Here is an 18,941-nt window from a genome sequence, read left to right on the forward strand (position 1 = left end):
TTTATTTGTAGGTGTGGCAGGGCAAAGCTATGATTGATCTCCTGTAAAAGCAGTATGGAGCTAGCAGCCAGCCTTACAGTTGGTGGGTGAAAGCACATCTGTGCTATGCCGTGGAGCCAGGCAACAAGGGTTTCCCAGCTGTGGGGACCGGAGATGAGATGGTGTCATGCAGCGTAATGCTGGGCGCCAGCAGACTGATGCAGCAYGGCTTCTGCTGCACGCTGCTGGGTAGCACTGTGTAGCTGGAGGCTAGCTGCGAGACGGGCTGCTCTAGCAGAGTTGCAGTTCTCGCAGCTTGGTGCCATGCTTTTCTCTGTTTCGGTTTCCTTACCTCTAAAACAAAATTCCCATTGCTACTTCCCTTTCTGTTCTACTTTGATACTTAAGACTAAACTGTAATTAGCAAGTGTACTTTTTAACCATTGGAAAAATTTCTGAAGAACAGTTCTGGGAATGTCTCTGTCTCCCTCTCTCTCTCTGTCTCCCTCTCTCTCTCTGTCTCCCTCTCTCTCTCTCTGTGTGTGTGTGTGTGTTTCTGTGTTTTCTAACAGTTTGTTGTTCCTTGCTTCGTTCATTTCTAGTGTCCAAGGAATTTTGTTTTGGGTTTCCATACTGTTCTTCCTTGATTGCTTCTTTTTTTGGCATCTATTTTATATGTTTAATTTTGGAATTATTTTCAATTCATTATTTTTCTTATATTTTTAGCTGTTAAATGAACTGAGTGTTGTGGAAGCAGAACTGCTTCTGAAATCTTCCAGTCTGGCAGGAAATTACACAACAGGATTATGTGTGTGCATAGTTGCTGTGCTGCGGCGCTACCATGCCTGCCTGATTCTAAACTTGGAGCAAACTGCGCAAGTCTTTGAAGGGTTTGTGAGAGCTTTATTTTTTCAAAAAAGTATATCTAGCATTTACCGTTAAGTCAAACATACTTTAGGTCCAGGTCATGAGACCAGGTAACCTCTGCTCTGAAAACTTGTGGCAATATTGGAAGGCWGCGTGTGGACTTAGCTCAGCCCAGTGAGCTCAGGTCAGGGGGGAGTGAGTGTGTCAGCAGTGCAGTCTGCTTCCCTCCAATCATAGCTAGTGTGACTTGCACACTTTTTGATCTAGGAAAAGGTGGAAGTTGTGTTTCCTTGTATCTGCTACCCATTTGCCTGATCCTGCCATGCCCTCCCCCAAGTATCTCTTATGCTTTTGTCTCTGGGGCTGGTGTGAGCTCACAAGTGGCATGAAACCTGTCAGTCTATTGGTGCAGAGTTTGTCGTGACATGCAGTTAATGGTGGGATGTGTGTGATCTTTAGAAGTATCAGATGTGTTTCTTAGCAGTGTTGGAATTAACTCAGAATTGTTGTGTTTTTGCAGGTTGTGTGGTGTGGTTAAGCATGTTGTTAACCCTTCAGAATGCTCTTCCCCAGAAAGGTGTATTTTAGCTTACCTCTATGATCTTTATGTGTCCTGTAGTCATCTAAGAAGCAAATTTGGAGATCTTTTCAGGTGGGTGGTAATTGCATTTTGCTTACTGCCAACATGTTGGCCACTATGATTTGAAGTTTCAATTCAGTTTGCTTTCCTTGTAAGATATGTTGTTGCATTTTGCTGCTTTACCTTTACCAGTGAATTCTTTTGCCTATGCAAACTGCACTGAGGTTGTGGTCTGAGGTCCTGTGCTATCCTTGCAGTCGTGCCTGTGCTTGTTGTGGGGCGCCCATAGGGAGGAGACCTCCATACTGTGCTTGTGTTTTTTCAGCAGGCTGCTTTGCTGAGTGCAGCAGTGGAGGGGGCCCTCCCTGCAGGATGGGTCACTGCAGAGCGGTGCCCCCTGCCCACTGAGTGGGGCTCGGACCACAGGGGCACCTCCCATGGCACATCTGCTGCCTGAGACTGTGGAGGGCCTGATTTGACTTCCATCACGTGATTACAAATCTTCTGTAATAAATACAAAGTTGGGTGAAAAATAACAAAATCTTAGCTGACACAGCTATAATATGCTATTAAATATTTCCTTTAATGTGGGAAGAGACGTAAACATGTTTGCATTTTTGAAGTTTTATGTTCAAATGTTCACTTTCTTGGTTTTTAAATTAAAAAAATATTTTAGGTATCCATGCACTGTATTTTTGGCCCTTACATTTTAAAGGGGGAGGGGAGCCTTTTCATGTGCAGCTATGCTKCTTGTGAGAGGAGCAAACCTCTTCAATTACTGTTACCCCTCGTTGTTTACATACCTGGTTTGGTTTGCCCATTTCAGATTTGTGGTTTTCACTTCACAGTGAGCAGGAAAAGAGTTCTCGGAGTATCGTAATATTTTAATGGGTGAATAAATGCATAGGAATAATAGTATTCTTTAATACAAGAAGTGCTAGGGAAGAAGTATGAAATATATATAAAAATGTCTTAACTAGATGTTCGTTCTTCCACTTAAAGTAGTCTCTAAAATCTAAAACTCAGTAAGAGAAAATAACAAAACAGCTTTATTAATATTACCCTACAAGAACAATTCTTAGTCCAATGTAGGGCTATGAAGATGTTTATTTTAAACCCATGGAACAAGTAGAGGGCAAATGCTACGACAGCATCCTTGCAGCTGTGTCAGAATTTCCTTGCCCATAGCATAGACTGTGCTGGAGACTTACATCGTGACAAGCTTATTATTTACTGTAGTGTGTCTTTCTCAAAAAATGTTCTGAAGCAGGAGAAGCCTTTGGAAGTCAAAGGGATTTGGGGTTCTACATACTCTTGAAAATATAAATGCCTGTCTGTGGATTTGTGTTGCATGCACGCTATGGGAGTCTTGTTTCTTAGGAGCCATTTTCTGCGTGACTCTTCATAGCTGATCAATGGTAAGGATGTGTGTGCCCAGGAAATGGGGGCCTGAAAGGTCATTTAAAGTGCCTCATATGTGAGGTTTAGGTTATTTGTTTTCCATTGGATTGGTTTTCTTTCTTTGCTAATCAGGATCTAAGATGGATTTTATGCTGACTGATACAGGAAGGGGTTAGCGTCAGGCATTGCCCTTCTTGTAGATTAAAAATCCTTCTAACAATCTCTTCCACCTGAACTTTAACATCTTAGTAAGGAATGAGACTTGCGTAGGGACTTGGTTCTTTTCTCCAAAGGGAAAGCATCCTGGAGGACCCCTTCCTCAGTCCCAGTGTCGGGTCTTCAGCTGGCATGTCACGCCCCTTCCTGAGCTGAAAGATAAGTTTCAGGTGGCACCATGTTTCCTGTGTCATCTTGCTCTGTTTCTAATGTAGTTCTCAAAAAATCCAAAAGTCTCATTTATTTTAAATTTAAGTTGCTTGGATTTTTTTGTGTGTTTTTTTCCTTTAAGAATGAGGAAATCTTCTTAGATAGGATGACTAATAAAGTTTGTCCCTGTGAATGCAGTTCCCAGCTGTGGTGGGAAACCTAACACCTAAGACAAATGCTACTTAGAACACATCCTTAAATATATGTGTGAAATTTGTGTTCTTCACTGACAGCTTCCTCCCCATCCTCTCCCCACAAAGAAAGCCAATTGACATACAAGCATTACTAGCCTGGAGCATTTTTTGATCTTTTGGATTATTGTGAATGATCTTTATATATTTTTTCTCTGTTTACTGGTTTCATCTTTCAAGAAGTTGTTTTGTCAGATTTTTACCAGGTGTAAAGCTTTTAATTTAGATGGAATTCTGACATTTTCCTTATTTAATTTTCTTACTACCATTCCAGATGACTACATATCATAAAACATAATTAAAGGGAGTAGTGATAGGCACTGTTGTAAGTCACTGGAAAGGCATATGATGCCCTTGGAAGTTATTGTTATAAAGGAACAAATACGTAGAGAATTTTCCAGCTGCTCAGGATGTCAGTAAGTGTCTTAGAAGTGATTTGGGATCTTGACTTTATTTGGAAGAAAACTTGAGTGAAATTGATGTGTCATACATATTTCCTGTTAGATGCTCCTTACCAAAAATGAGATTGAAACTACATACAGAATGGTAATCAAACTAGTATTTTCTAACATATGTGGTATGTTCAACAGTGTTTCTGCAAAATATTTTGCTTACTCTCTTTTTTCTCATCCTCAGTAGTGCCTGTTCTAAAGTGAAGCAGACAATATACAACAATGTTCATCCTTCAAATTCCAATTTACTTTGGGACCCAGAGTTCATGTTGGATTTTATTGAGAATCCTTCTGCTCACAGCATTAACTACTCTATGCTAGGCAAGATCCTGAGCGATAATGCAGCCAATCGCTACAGCTTTGTCTGCAATGCACTAATGAATGTGTGTATGGGACACCAAGATGCAGGAAGGTAAGACAAACCATTCTGGAATCAGAATGTGAGGTTTCCTTTCACCTTTTGTTTTGTGGTTTTTTTATTGTTTTCATTTGCAAATTTGCTCTTTCTAGTTGCTGCACTTTTTTTTTCAGTAAGTTCTCCTTTATTTACATTCATTAAATCAATCTGCATAATTTACCAAAAGGGAATAGTAAGTAGAGAGTACTTACTGTGAAGACCCATAGTACACCTTTCATATCAGCAATTATGGTATTTATTTCAAATAGAGCAGCTCAGTAACAGCTTTCTTGCAAAAGATGTTTTGGTGCTTTCCTTTTCAATGATTCTGGTGCTGGATTGTTTCCTCAGCACAATCTTTGCCCATTAGTATTCTGTAATCCAAGAAATATTTTGCATTAGGTCAGTTCCTTTTTCTGGTGTAATTAGAGTTTAATTTATTAAATGTATAATTTCATGTATTCATTATGGAGTTTATAGATAATATGCAGATTTTTCAAAAAGATTTTGGAAAAAATATCAAGTATTTTCTAGATAAAAGTTACTGGTGTTTTAAGAGCCATCAGTTGTATTTTTAAAGGAGCTTATGCTACACTATTCGAGCAGACCTCTAATGATTAGAGTTTAGACTAAGATCTGCACTTCAGAGAGATTTTCCAACACTATTTTACTGTGCTTGTCTGAGGTATTTTTGATAGCAGCAAGTGTTGGCTACTGTCACAATAAGATGGAGCTTTGGTCTGATCCAACATGATACTTGGATTGAATTTGTGTTGGATCTTTTTAGATTAATGCAAGGAACTGAAAAGAAGTATAGTGAAAAACTTGGTGTCTGAGATTCATGCTGTCAGTACATTTTCATAGTTTAGTTTTCTTCATAGTTTTCTTCTCTCAGTTGCTTCCTTCTCTTACTGTGCTTCCATGAGTAAACATACTGCTACCTTATGCACATGATGACATTGGAGTGCTGAAGCTGTTTTATCTTAATTTTGCCTTCCGCAAACTCTATATGCAGGAATAAATGGACTCTAGTTTTTGGGCTAGACTCTGCCCCTGCCCCTAAAACCTTTATTCCTCTTACACAGTTAGTGTTGCCAAAATTTGGTGTTCTGACCTAATTTTTATTAAGAAATACTRTATCTTGATAGTCAGCTCTATATTCAGTGGTAGTTGACAATTCTTAAGGTTACTAACAAATCATAAAGCCAGGGAAAATTGTGGATTTCTTTTTTGTTGTTCTTTTCTAATTGACTGCTCCACAAAGTGTGTGGTGGTGGTGTATCATTTTAACCTTCCATCCATCTTGAAGCAGTCTAGGAAACTTGAGGCATCACTGGCGAAGTAGAGTAGCTGAAAGGAAATGATTCTTTAGCCAGCAGAGAGGAACATGCAAATGTGACCAAACAAGTTTCCCTGTGGTACAGAGAGAAAATAACTTGCACTGGGATGAATCAGCCATGTTCTAATTTTTTAAATATTATGTAACTCTGAATCATACAGTGAATCACACATTAATCTATYAAGTAAAATGCATCAATGTCATTGGTTTTTGTGTGTGTCTCCTTCCTTCTAAAACCGTAGCACTATTTTATAGTAATATAGACCTGTTTTAGAGTAGCAATAGGAGGGGGCATTCTTTACAGTGAAAAACTAGTAGACTTTCACTGCCGAGTTAGGCATTTGGGAGTGATGCACTGGACAAAAAACTTTCTTGTGATGTTTTTGAATGAAAGAGGATGGAGCTACTCTTTGCATATCATCACTATGGAAAGCTCAGAGCATGCTATTGCAGAGGAGAGGAAAGCATCTGTTGCAGTGGGCTGCAGACAACAGTCCGATCTTCTTGTTCCTCTCCCATGGCAGCTTAGCAAACATAAGGAAGCTGGTACAGATACAGGTTACGTTAGGTAGAGCATAGACCAGATAAAGGCCTATGTCAATGTAGATTATACTCATACTAGTTATAGGGTACAAGTCACATACTGCTTTTTTGATACGCTGTGGTTGTCCACAACTGTGGAACACTAGATTATAAGTGCATGTAGCAGAATCGCGTTTGGACATAACCCAAAGTTATGTGAGGAGCCATCCATTCTGTGTGTCAAGTACAGATCTGCTTTGAGCTTAGTATTCATTGTTTATAAATACCTTGCTTCTCAAGTTTTTTCTTCTCTTCTAGAATTAACGACATAGCAAACCTTTGTGCAGAGCTGACAGCATGCTGCACGGTGCTGAGCTCAGAGTGGTTAGGGGTTGTAAAAGCTCTTTGCTGCTCTTCAAATCATGTCTGGGGTTTCAATGATCTGCTCTGTAGTGTGGATGTAAGTTCAATATTTTCTAACATACCTGTTAAATTTATTTTCCTAGGGTACACTTAGAGGTACAGTAAGGTACCCTTCAATACATAATAGTGAGCAAGAATTTAGACCTCTATGTGTTTGAGCTTTTGAAGCTTTCTTGAGATTCCTGGTTGATTTTGTTCCCTCCTACATCTTTGTTATGTATGTAAAACTTGGGCAATGTTTAGAGATGTCTCTTTGTCAACAATATCTTTTTTCTTACCATGTTATGGAATTAAGAGATGCTCTTTGAAAGGAGCAGGAATTTGAGAATATTTACATATCTGTCACCATTTTAGAGTAGTAATTGTCCTTATTTTTAAGACCTTGTTCTGGTGTTGGTTGTCTAAATTTTAGTGGTGATGGTACACTTCACTGTTCCTTCCTTGTTTGCTGTGAATTACCACAGTCCTGTTGAAGTCAGCAGAATTACAGTGACTTCTGTTATTCAGTGTCTGATCCAATATATTTGTCTGTAATTTGAACATGCATACCTTTAGAAACASTTTGAAGCTATGTACATTAAGGAGGTATTTTTGTTATGTCATGAAGCTAAGGAATGAGTATTGATGTTACTAGTTTTTATAAAAYAATATTATGTCAGTTTTCTATAAGACTAGTATTTATTGTGGAATTAATTGTATTTGAAATAGCTCTTAATTTAATTTTAATACACATCTATCAGCATTTGTCATAAAAAGATTGGAAATGCATTAAAATATAGAGACAAATTCTTCTGTGTAAAAAGTTTATTGTTGATTCCTTAATAATCTCAGCAATGGAGGTGTTCACTGTCATGTGAAACATTCAACTAATGTTTTTCTTTCAAGGTGAGTGACCTATCATTCCATGATTCCCTGGCCACTTTCATTGCCATACTGATTGCACGGCAGTGCTTTTCTCTGGAAGATGTAGTTCAGCACGTTGCGCTGCCTTCTCTTCTTGCAGCTGGTAAGAAAATACCAAGAGAAAAACTTAAAATAGAAAACTTAACGCTTTTTAGGAAGTGTCCATTGATTGAGTAAATAGAGTATTCTGAAACAGCTTTTCTGTTCGGAATGCCACCTGTTGTGCATTGCAGCATATATTCCACAGCCGTTTGCAAAAGGAGCAATACCAGGTTAGGTCAGAGAAGCCATGCTTGATAAATGGCGTCAGAGCTGCTGACAGTATATTGACCCCTTCCTGTTATGCAGCCTCACCTTATTCTAGTGACTCTTTGCTACTCTGTGCTGTATGCTCGAATTACTACCTAATCTATTCAGCTTGTGCTTTGGAACATATCAGAATTTTGCCCTTTCCTTTTAGTTTCTGCAGCCTACAGTGTTTGTCTGTGTCTTCTTTCCTTCTTGCATCAATCCACTTGATATTGACATTTTTTTCTCTGATGTCATTGTCTTTGCCTCTAGCCTGGAGTACAATAGCTGTGGTGGTCTTTGGCCACATCATGCCTTTCTTTTCACCTTCTGCCTAGATTTGTGTTTCTTCTTTCAGCTTTGACTGTCCAAAGCCGGTTCATCCATGTATTCTTTTCTGTCATTGATTAAGGCTCTTGCTTACCAAAATTCGTATTGTTTTTTTGTATTTTGTAATGACTCAGTGCATAAATGCTGATTCCTGTTGATGAAATTACTGTATTTGCACTTAAAATGGGACTAGGAAAAAGAAGCTTTTTCTGGGCCTCCCAGCAGGTTCAGTGTGACTTGTAAGGTCCAGAGCAGATGCCTTATGTCCATGTCCCATCTTCTGTAGCCTGTGGAGATCCGGATGCTGAACCTGGGGCGAGGATGACCTGTCGGCTCCTCCTTCACCTCTTTAGGACACCCCAAATCTTCCTCTTTCCCCAGGGATCAGGTAAGTTGACTGCTATAGAGTCCTTTCATTTCAGAAAGCAGACCTAGATGTTTTTCAATGGCTTCAGATTTCACATGTGAAAACTCTGTAGTGCAATTAAAAATGATAGTCTGTTTAAAATCAGAGCTATTTAAAAAAATTAGAACGTTCTCATAGTTCTCATTTTGTTTAGGAATTTTATTGAAACAGTCATCTGAGTCTGGGACCCAGTAATATTATTTCTCTACCAGTACTACTATTGGCATASGAGGTCTACATCTTCTGTCATGCTAAGTACTGTCCAGGGCAATGATAATTCTTGTGGTGGATCATCTCACAGTAATTTATAAACTAATAACACATTCTGCGGTTTGGTAGCTTTGCCTGTAGGTTGAAATCAAATGTGATTCTAAATAAGGCACAATAAAACATCTAGTCCAATAGAAGAAACATGAGGAACTTAATTGTCAAGATATGCTAACCCAGTCCTCTTTCCTTTTTAATTTGAATATTTTGTGGTCTGACCTATGTGTTTTTGCCACAGACCCAAAGAGGAAGGAAAACTGCAAGACTCAGCACCTACCAAGTAAAAGAAAATAACCCTGGAAATACTTAGAAGTTAGAGCACAAGTTATTTCAGCAAACTTGATGACAAGACTATTTCTCTGGGAAAAACAAATTAAAAGTGATTATTCCTTGGAAGTTTGAAATATAAGTTGTTTCAGTTTATTCTGTCTAGAAATAATATTAGTTTCTTTTTTGACCAGATATAAATGATAGTCTGTCACACACTCAGACAGATTTAATCAGAGATGTGAAGAATATTTTGAGTAGCAGAAGTGTTATGTGGACCCAAGCTTCCCTTAAAATAAAAAAGGATGAATGGATAGGAAAAAATCATGTTTATACTTTACCAAAGAGTACAAATCAAACAAAATGTGACCATGTTATAGACTTTTATTATCCGTGGTTCAGTTAAGCATGGCAAAAAGGCAGTAGATTCATCCTTCCTTTCCTACTCCCTGTATTTGAATCTATCTCTTCTCCTTAAAGTTAGAAAAAGCACTCACTGAATTCCTTTACAGTCTGCTTCTAAGCAGCAGGATTAGGTTTAACTGTACAACCAGCATTCATATTAATTTATTTTGCCTCATTTGTTACGAAGACTGTTGTATGGAGGTGAGGAAGTCATTTCCCAAATCTGTGAAGTCAAAAGTAAAACAGCTTTCGGTATGTTACTGTGGTTAAATTCACAACTTATGTAGACATAGTGAAATGATAGGTGGTTTATTTGATGTAAAGATTATAGCTTTTTTTGATGTTAGTACATCATAACCATGTATCCCAGTTGATTTTTTTTTTTAATGGTTTACCCATTGGTCTTCAGTTTCAGTGTGAGCATTCAATTCTTCATTCAATTCTTGCAATTCAGTAGGTATTTTAGATTAAAAGGGTTTTGCACAAAGGAAATTGTATATGGTGAAGACTAACCTTTTCTATGAAGTGTTTCTCTTCTTTCTTTAGGGAACTCATTTCCTGGAATTCGTTCTTCGTGTGATCGTCACCTTTTGGCTGCTGCTCACAATAGTATTGAAGTGGGAGCTGTGTTTGCAGTCTTAAAAGCAATTTTGATGCTTGGTGAGATTATGCAGAATTACACATAATGTGTAAAGCTTTTCCCTCTAGTGCTGGGGTAGAATGCAATGCTAGTTCACTTTCCCGAGAAGGCTTCTGGGAAAGAAAAACCCAAGTGACAGGAGAAAATTGTGGATGCTTCCTATGCTTTTGTAGCACAAATGGGTAACTTTTTTTYCCATAGATCAAGAGACGGGGATTTTCTCTGGTGAGTCAGCCCCTGCTGATGCGCCTTTAAGCAAATGTGACCTTTTTCAATTTGATTCCCTCCCCCCCCGCCCCAAGTCTCAGTACATTTCAAACTCAGGTGGGTCTCTTTTACATATATAAATGAGATATTGTCTCAAATCATTTGCTCCACGTATTTCAGTGTTTTACCACAAAACATGCATGTGGTTATGGAAGTTATGAAAGAATCACTGCTAAGCAACTCTCCAAGAACAAGGAGTTTGGTATTTTTCTGTTTGTGTTGAACAAATAACTGTCTCAAATTCTTGTTTAGACTTAATTCTGTTGAAGGTGGTGTGAACTATGGGTGATGTGTTTTGGAGTTAAGTAATTGTCCAGTTAAACGAGCAAAGTCTTCAAGGTGTGGGCAAACTTATAGAGGTATACATCTGGTTAAAGTACCATTGTTGTATCCTCTGTGGGCATATATCTCAAAAACCCATTTGGTCCTAAGTGAGGTAGCCATATCAGAGAAGTAGTGAAGGGTGTAGCTAGGTGGGGTTGGCTGTGGGTTTGAGAGTGAGCTTAAAACACATTTATGGCCATTACCTAGGTTCTTGCTATTCGGAATACTGGCATTGCTGCTTACCTTCATTAGTGGTGTATAATGTGGGCATTTTCTGTTCCATCCCTGTGCAGATATGTTATTTGGGTGCTTGTACAGGGCAAGTGACACAAAGGAAGATCTGAACATAAGCTTTATTTACGCCTTCACTGCTGCATAGCTCCTCCTGTGCCTAAAATGTTGTATTTGGAAGATGTCTCTTGTTGCCATCCTACATTAGGTATTTAAAATTTGTACTTTATTTATTGAAGAAAAGCATCAGATACATGATAGCTATTGCAAATGTACCCTGAAGAAGCTTTGAGTAGAAATGTGTTTTAGAAAAAATAATCTCTACCTACAGTGAAAGATGTTGCTGCACAGTGAACTGCTCTTGAGTATAAGAACTCTCTTCATAAACTTAAAGTGTATCGAGCTCTGCTTAGGAGTGGATGAAGAGTGAGTCRAGAGCTTATGGGTAAGGATTAAAGGGCAAGCTAACATGACTGACACTGCAGTGAGTGTTTACTTCAGGCCACCTGATCAGGAAGCGGAAGTCTATGAGACCTCCTACCAACAGCTAGAAGTAACCTCATGATCACAGGTCCTGGTTCTCATGAGGGACTTCAGCCACCTTGATACCTGGAAAGACAACACAGCTAGGCACAAATAGTCCAGGAGGTTCCTGCAGAGCACTGATGGTAACTTTTTGACACAGGTAGTGGAGAAGGCAATGAGGGGAGGTGTGCTGCTGGACCTTGTACTAACAAACAAAGAAGGACTGGTTGGAGATGCGAAGGTTGGGGGCAGCCTTGGCTGCAGTGAGCATGAGTTGGTAGAGTTMGGAATCCTACAAGGAGGAAGCAGGGCAATAAGTAGAATTGCAATTCTGGACTTCAGGAGAGCAAATTTTGACCTCTTAAGGAACCTACTTGGAGGAATCCCATGGGTTAGGGCCCTAGAAGGAAGGAAGGGTCCAAGAKAGCTGGTTAATATTCAAGCATCACTTCCTCCAAGCTCACAATCTGCGGATCCCTGTAAGTAAGAAGTTGAGCGAAGGAGGCTGGATACCTGCATGGATGAGCAAGGAGCTCCTGGCAAAACTCAGACAGAAGAAGGAAGTATACAGAATGTGGAAGAAAGGACAGGCCACTTGGGAGGAATATAGGAACATTCTCAGAGTATGCAGAGATGTGACGAGGAAGGCTAAGGCCCATTTGGAATTAAATCTCGCAAGGGTTGTCACAAACAAGAAAGGCTTCTTCAAAGACATTAGTAGCAAAAGGAAAACTAGGGAAAATGCGGGCCTGCTGCTAAATTGGGGGGAGGGGAGGGAAGAGCCTGGTGACAAAGGATACAGAGAAGGTGGAGTTACTGAATGCCTTCTTTGCTTCAGTCTTTACTGCTCAGGCCAGCCCTCAGGAATCCCAGAGCCTGGAGAAAAAAGGAGAAAGTCTGGAGAATGGAAGACTTCCCCTGGTTGGAGAAGTTAGGATTAGAGATCATTTAGGCAAATTTCATACCCACAAATCCATGGGCCCCAATGGGATGCATCCATTAGTGATGAGGGAGCTGGCAGGTGTTATTGCTAGGCTGCTCTCCATCATCTTCGAAAGGTCGTGAGAACAGGAGAGGTGCCTGAGGACTGGAAGAAAGTCAGTGTCACTCCAGTCTTCGAAAAGGGCAAGAAGCAGGATCCAGGAAGCTACAACAGGCCAGTCAGCCTCACCTCCRTCCCTGGAAAAGTTATGGAACAGCTTATCCTGGATGACATCTCTAAGCATGTGGAAGAAAAAAAAGGTGTTCAGGAGTAGTCAGCAGTAGTGAGTATGGATTCACCAGGGGGAAATAATGCTTCACCAATCTGATAGTCTTCTATGATGGAGTTCACTGGTTGGGTAGATGAGGGGAGAGCAGTGGAYGYTGTSTACCTTGACTTCAGCAAGGCTTTCAACATTGTCTCCCATAACATCCTCCTAGGCAAACTCAGGAAGTGTGGGTTAGATGAGTGGACAGTGAGGTGGATTGAGAACTGGCTGAAGGGCAGAGCTGAGAGGGTTGTGATCAGTGGCACAAAGTCTAGTTGGAGGCCTGTGACTAGTGGTGTCCCGCAGGGGTCAGTACTAGGGCCAACGTTGTTTATCCTATTCATCAGTGTCCTGGATGAGGGGACAGAGTGCCTCCTCAGCAAGTCTGCTGATGATACCAAGCTGGGAGGAGTGGCTGGTCCACCCGAGGGCTGTACTGCCATTCAGAGAGACCTGGGCAGGCTGGAGAGTTGGGCGGAGAGGAACCTCATGAGGTTCAACAAAGGTAAGTGCAGGGTGCTGCACCTAGGGAGGAATAACTCCATGCACCAGTACAAGCTGGGGACTGACCTTCTGGAAAGCAACTCTGTGGAGTAGGTCCTGGGAGTGCTAGTGRACAACAGATTGACCACGAGCCAGCAATGTGCCCTTGTGACCAGGAAGGCCAATGGTCTCCTGGGGTGTATTAGGAAGAGTGTTGCCAGCAGGTGGAGGGAGGTGATCCTGCCCCTCAGCCCTGGTGAGGCCTCATCTTGAGTACTGGAGTCTAGTACCAGAGAGACATGGAGCTACTGGAGAGAGTCCAGCRTAGGGCTACGAAGATGATCAGAGGGCTGGAGCACCTGCCCTMKGAGGAACGGCTGCRAGAGCTGGGCCTGTTTAGGCTGGGGAASAGMAGMCTGAGKGGGKATCTGATCAGTGTSYACAARTAYCTGAAGGGAGGGTGTCAAGAGGATGGGGCCAAACTCTTTTCAGTGGTGCCCAGCAGCAGGACAAGAGGCAGTGGGCACAAACTGAAACACAGGAAGTTCCACCTGAATATGAGGAAAACCTTCTTTCCYGTGAGGGTGACTGAGCATAGGAAAACAGGTTGCCCCAGGGAGGTTGTGCAGTCTCCTTCTCTGGAGATATTCAAAACCTACCTGGATGCAATTCTGTGCAACATGCTCTAGGTGCCCCTAGTTGAGCAGAGGTGTTGGACTAGATGATCTCCAGGGGTCCCTTCCAACCTCAACCATTCTGTGATTTTGGGATGGCTTTAGCTTAACTGATGGGTTAATATAGATCTCTACATCCTTTTGTTTGCCTGTCAAGTCCTTCCTGTTTGTCCTTTGTGCAGATTTTGGGCCTGATACAACTGTGCTTACTGGATAATATACTTGAATGTAAGGAGGTTATGTTTGCTGTGCCATCTGTTCATGAACATCTAGCACATAAGTTTGTTGGTTTGTTTCCTGGGATTTTTTTTGAATGAAAATGTGCCAGGCTTTGGATTCTTATTTGGATTTGTTGATTCAGTGATATAGAGAGTTTTCTTTAGATTTGTTTGGTTTGGGGGGACTATAGGGATTATAATTACTTTCAGTTATCATAATGCATTTTTTTTCTTTCTTTTTTTTTTGCTATTGACCTAATTGAAAATGTGTCTCTCAACATTGATCCTATCAACGCAAGAATGAATTACTTGAATTGTTGTACTTTTATATTCTGTGACTTGCAGAATCATGTGATATGTGGGCTTTGTGCTCTGTGCCAGTGTCCTGGGCTTTCAGGGAGTCTCACAAATGACAACACTGTTTTGGGATTTTATTTTTTCTGTTTGTTTGTATGTTTTTTTCCCCTTTCCCCWCTTTTCTGTTAAGAGTTAATTCTTTGTACTGCAATGAGTTGCCCCAATGAGTTTGGAGGAGAGTGTATTTGCCACAGTAGAGATTCAGGTGAGCTTGGGGGTCTCACTGAGGGAAGGGTCAGGGCATTGTCCAGCTCAGTGGGTAAAATGTACACTGTCAGGTCACAGCCCTCTCCATCACCAGGCGGCAGCATCCAGTTGTAGATCAGTCTGTCTCAATAGATCAGGTGTCTAGTTTTGATAATTGTTAAATACAAGTTAGATCTTGTTACAAAAGGATCGTATGACATTAATTTAGGAGCAAATCTAAGGTAACACAAGCTGAGGTGAGGGTGGATGGGAATTTGGCTGGTGAATCTGGTTTTCTTAGTAGTAATTTTTTTCTAAAACTTTTTTTTTTTTTTTCATCTGGGTTAATACACTGTCAGGGAATGCAGAAATAATAATGATGGAAGGACTGAATGCATCAGAGGATCTGACTCAGTACACCATGGTGTTCTGGGCACTCTATGTAAAAGGGCAGTAAGCCATAGACATGGCCACAGCTGCTAAAAGACATGCTTACCTCATCACTCTCCTTGTTGCAGTAGTTTGAAATATCTTTCTTGTAGTTGCAGATCTTAGCAAGATACCCTTGCATATGTATAACCAGCTGCGACGGCGTGGTGAGTGCATGAGTGTGTGTCTAAGCATATGATATTTCATGTGGCTGTAGCAAAGTATTTAGCCTTGTCATACCATGTTAGCTGTTGATGCTGATAGTAAACTGCGATTTTAAAAGGGTTGGCTATCATATGTGGTGATTCAGTTAAGATCTGTAACAGCTTCTGCTGAACATAATACCTTAGAGTCTGTGAGGCTGTCCTGCAGTGTACAGGAGCACATGGCACATAAAGCAGGCTAATGTAGCCTAATGTTTTGTGTTCAACAGTTTTGGACTTATTTTCCTGTGTGGTAGTTGCATTTGTTCTTTGTCCAAGGTTTCAAACTCTTAGACATGTTTAGCATCTGTTTTAAWGTAAGTTGTTCCATGTCTGTTTTTACATCTTGTCCCAAGTATTTTTCTTTGCTTCTATATTCTCCCAGGTTTGTTTCAGCTAGATAATTTTTCTGGAGTCATGCTGACGACTTACAGAAAGAATAGGTTATTTAGTGTTTGCCCTCTCTGCCAGGACTCCCTCAGCGTGCACTGCCCTTCTCCATTTTCAGGAAAATAAATCTTGTCAGGAAGTTCACAGTAAGGTGGGCTACGGGGAATGCCAGACAAAACTTGTCTCTTGATCTATGGAGTGTTAATAAATCAGAGTAAGTGAGATGACTTGGAAAAAGGACACCTAAGAAGGTTGAGTAACCCAATTCTTCCTTATCAACCAAAGCAATTTCATGCACTCACAGACTCTTTCCTGTGGAGTATGAAGTGGCTTTATTTGTGTTTGATTTATATAAATTTTTTTCCACTTATGAAACATCTATTTAAAAGACATAATGCAAAATGAAGCGAATGAATAACATTTTGGACATGGTGATTTTCAGATAGCCAGTTAGTGCTGTCTTCTTGAATGCAACTGCTTTATGCCCCAACTAGTCTGTAGAAGACTTCCTTAAGTGGGTAAACTACCTACGGGCATGAAGACTTGAATAAAAGCTCACTTTGTACTTTTGTGATTCTGTTATACAGGGGATGCTGAAATTGGCAGCAGCAGCATTAACTGCTTGAAGAGTGAGGACCTCACTATGAGAGGCTTGTTAGATGAACTTAACGAGGATGAAATTTGGGGTTCCTCTCACACATTGAAATCATGTGGAAAAGCTGTTTCCATAGAAACTGCTAGTTTAAGCGAGTATGCTAGATATGTGCTAAGAACAATTTGCCAGCAGGTAATTTGTAAGACTCTGCTTCTGCCTTTATTTAGAGAAACAATGTTACTTTATTTGAAAAATATAACCTGTATTTTTTGTGGAAAATAAATGTTGAGGTATTCCTATATTTGAGTTCTCTTTGGATTTCCTGGTTTGGATCAGAGATAATTTATGCACTGGGTAGTATAATATTGGGAAAAAAACGTTGCTTATGTTGGTTGTTAGCATCTCCATGGAATCTCGCATATGTGGGGTGTTTTTCCTGCCTGACTCTCAAATGCTTTGGAAAGATACTAGGACCATTTCTTCAGCTCTCTGCTCAAAGTGCTTTTGCAGTAGCATTGGTTTTATTTCAAAGCTACTTTCAAAGTTTTTWAAAAAAATGAATTTTGGGAAACAGTTAACAGTTTTATACTTCAGGCAGTATTGAATGACTGAAAATATTTCTGATTTCACATGTTGTATGAGCTAGATTACACTTTTTAAAGGTTTACATACTGAAAACCATTTTTCAACTTRCATTAATGGAAGATTAATATTGTATTGAAACTATCTTGTCAATCTGTGATATGATTTCTTATAGGAATGGGTTGGAGAGCACTGCTTAAAAGAACCTGAGAGACTGTGCACAGACAAAGATCTTATTTTGGATCCTGTTCTTTCAAACAAGCAAGCACAGAAACTACTTCAACTTATCTGTTATCCTCTTGATATTAAAGAATGCAGTGAAGGTGACAACCCTCAGAGGCAGCACATCAAACGCATACTTCAGGTAGTGCAATGTGGAGAGGAGCAGGGAAAGGGGAAAATTATCTATGTACTGAATCTTAAACTGTCATTCAGCAGCACCACCAAGTGACATTGATTAGCAGTTCCTAGAGCAATCAAACATTACGTGGTACTTTGAAAACTGTATGTGAACAGGATCCCCAATCTTTGCAGTAAACATTTTATAGTGTGACTTTCTGGTGCCTCATTATTTCTGATTTCACTATTATGAAGGAAACAAGTGTGTAGCATGCTCATCATTGTTGATCTATCATTGTCAGTTGCTCAGAATCCACTGAAAGGGCAACTGATTCTGGGGGCTGTTGAAATGGGATCGTCTCAGCAGGGCTCTGGTAGTAGTGGAGTGAAAGACGTTCTTGCACCCAGCTCCACTGAAAAGGCTCAAGTACCTTCATGGACAGTCCTAAACTGATCATGTCTTCAAATTCACTACTTTAGGCCCGTTTCATTTCTCACACTATCTGGGCGACGAATATTTAACAGCAAGCCACAGACAAAAGTAATTGCTAAGGAAAGACTGAATTGGATTTTCAGTGTTATTCTTTGACCAAACTCAGATTTTGCAGAGAGCTGTCTTTTTATTCAGAATAGTTGCGCTGTTAGAGGCACTGAGTAACTGATACTAGTTGCAAGGATGTGACAGTTCACTTGTGTTCTTGAGTAGCTGTGAGATTTTGAGATGTCATTAGATTATTAAAAAGAGTAGTGATTGTGATGATCTGCTATCAGATTAGAGTTTTGAATGTATTGTATTCAAGTAAGGAGATTAATGTTTTTCCTCAGACCTGTAATATCTTGACACATGTATTTGCAATGTTAATTCTTATGCAGAACTTGGATCAATGGACTCTCCGGCAGTCTTGGTTGGAGCTGCAGCTAATGATCAAGCAGTGCGTGAAAGAGCCTGTGAGTACTGGTTTTCAAACATTCTTACCTAAACATTTAATGCAATAAAGTGTGTTAAATTTTAACCTAGTTCATGAGCAAACATACCATGAATGTGCTAGTTTACTTATGTTTTACTGTAGGGTTCTGGGTCTGTGGCTGAAATGAACAGCTTGTTGGATAATATTGCAAAGGCGACAATAGAGGTGTTTCAGCAATCCGCTGATCTAAACAATAACTCTTCTAACTCTGGTATAGGCCTCTTCAATCCAAACTCTGTTGGAAATGCTGACACAAGTAATACAAGACAGAATGGTAAAAAGACATTCCTAAGGTATTTTCTGTAGTACCTTTTTAATTATTTTAGCCAATGTGATGCTTAATCATGCATAGATTGCCTAGACTTTTTGCACTTGAAACAAGCTTGTACAGAAATGAGCTACTTGAAGGTTACTTCTATTTACTTTTAGTTAACAATAAATATAGTTGCTATTCTTGAAATTCTGGAAACTAGTAATTATGATTGCTTAGTCCACACTAATTACTCCACATGTGTTGTCGACTGCATTATTAAAACAGTTCAGTCTTATAATAGCTAATACTGATTGCAAAATTAAATGAATGTTTTGAATGTAATAAATTTTGTCTACTTCTAGTTCCTCAGAATGCCGAGGAGTGTGGCTAGTGGCTCCCTTAATTGCAAAACTGCCTACCTCAGTTCAAGGTAGGGTCTTGAAAGCTGCAGGAGAGGAACTGGAGAAAGGCCAGCATTTGGGGTCATCTTCTAAGAAGGAAAGAGACAGACAGAAACAAAAAAGGTATGACCTTGGCAGATCTGTGTGTGTAGAGATGAAAGATTTTTTTTTTTTTTTTTTTTT

At 40.0% G+C, this 18,941-nt stretch overlaps 1 protein-coding gene across 1 annotated transcript in view; it reads left to right on the forward strand.

Moving 5' to 3' along the window:
* Window positions 1–18,941, forward strand: part of MED12L (mediator complex subunit 12L) — a 148,336-nt gene that overhangs the window by 101,879 nt on the left and 27,516 nt on the right. The window contains exons 19-30 of the mRNA XM_085302872.1: window positions 706–869; window positions 1,367–1,498; window positions 4,081–4,308; window positions 6,473–6,614; window positions 7,463–7,583; window positions 8,385–8,486; window positions 9,990–10,103; window positions 16,208–16,407; window positions 16,973–17,161; window positions 18,010–18,084; window positions 18,207–18,397; window positions 18,720–18,881. Coding sequence (XP_085158998.1) covers window positions 706–869; window positions 1,367–1,498; window positions 4,081–4,308; window positions 6,473–6,614; window positions 7,463–7,583; window positions 8,385–8,486; window positions 9,990–10,103; window positions 16,208–16,407; window positions 16,973–17,161; window positions 18,010–18,084; window positions 18,207–18,397; window positions 18,720–18,881 — 1,820 coding nt within the window. The remainder of the gene's footprint in view (window positions 1–705; window positions 870–1,366; window positions 1,499–4,080; window positions 4,309–6,472; window positions 6,615–7,462; window positions 7,584–8,384; window positions 8,487–9,989; window positions 10,104–16,207; window positions 16,408–16,972; window positions 17,162–18,009; window positions 18,085–18,206; window positions 18,398–18,719; window positions 18,882–18,941) is intronic.

Source organism: Rhea americana, unplaced genomic scaffold (genome assembly GCF_003343005.1).
Source record: "Rhea americana isolate MKP2758 unplaced genomic scaffold, rheAme1 scaffold_193, whole genome shotgun sequence".
Lineage (NCBI taxonomy): Eukaryota > Metazoa > Chordata > Aves > Rheiformes > Rheidae > Rhea > Rhea americana.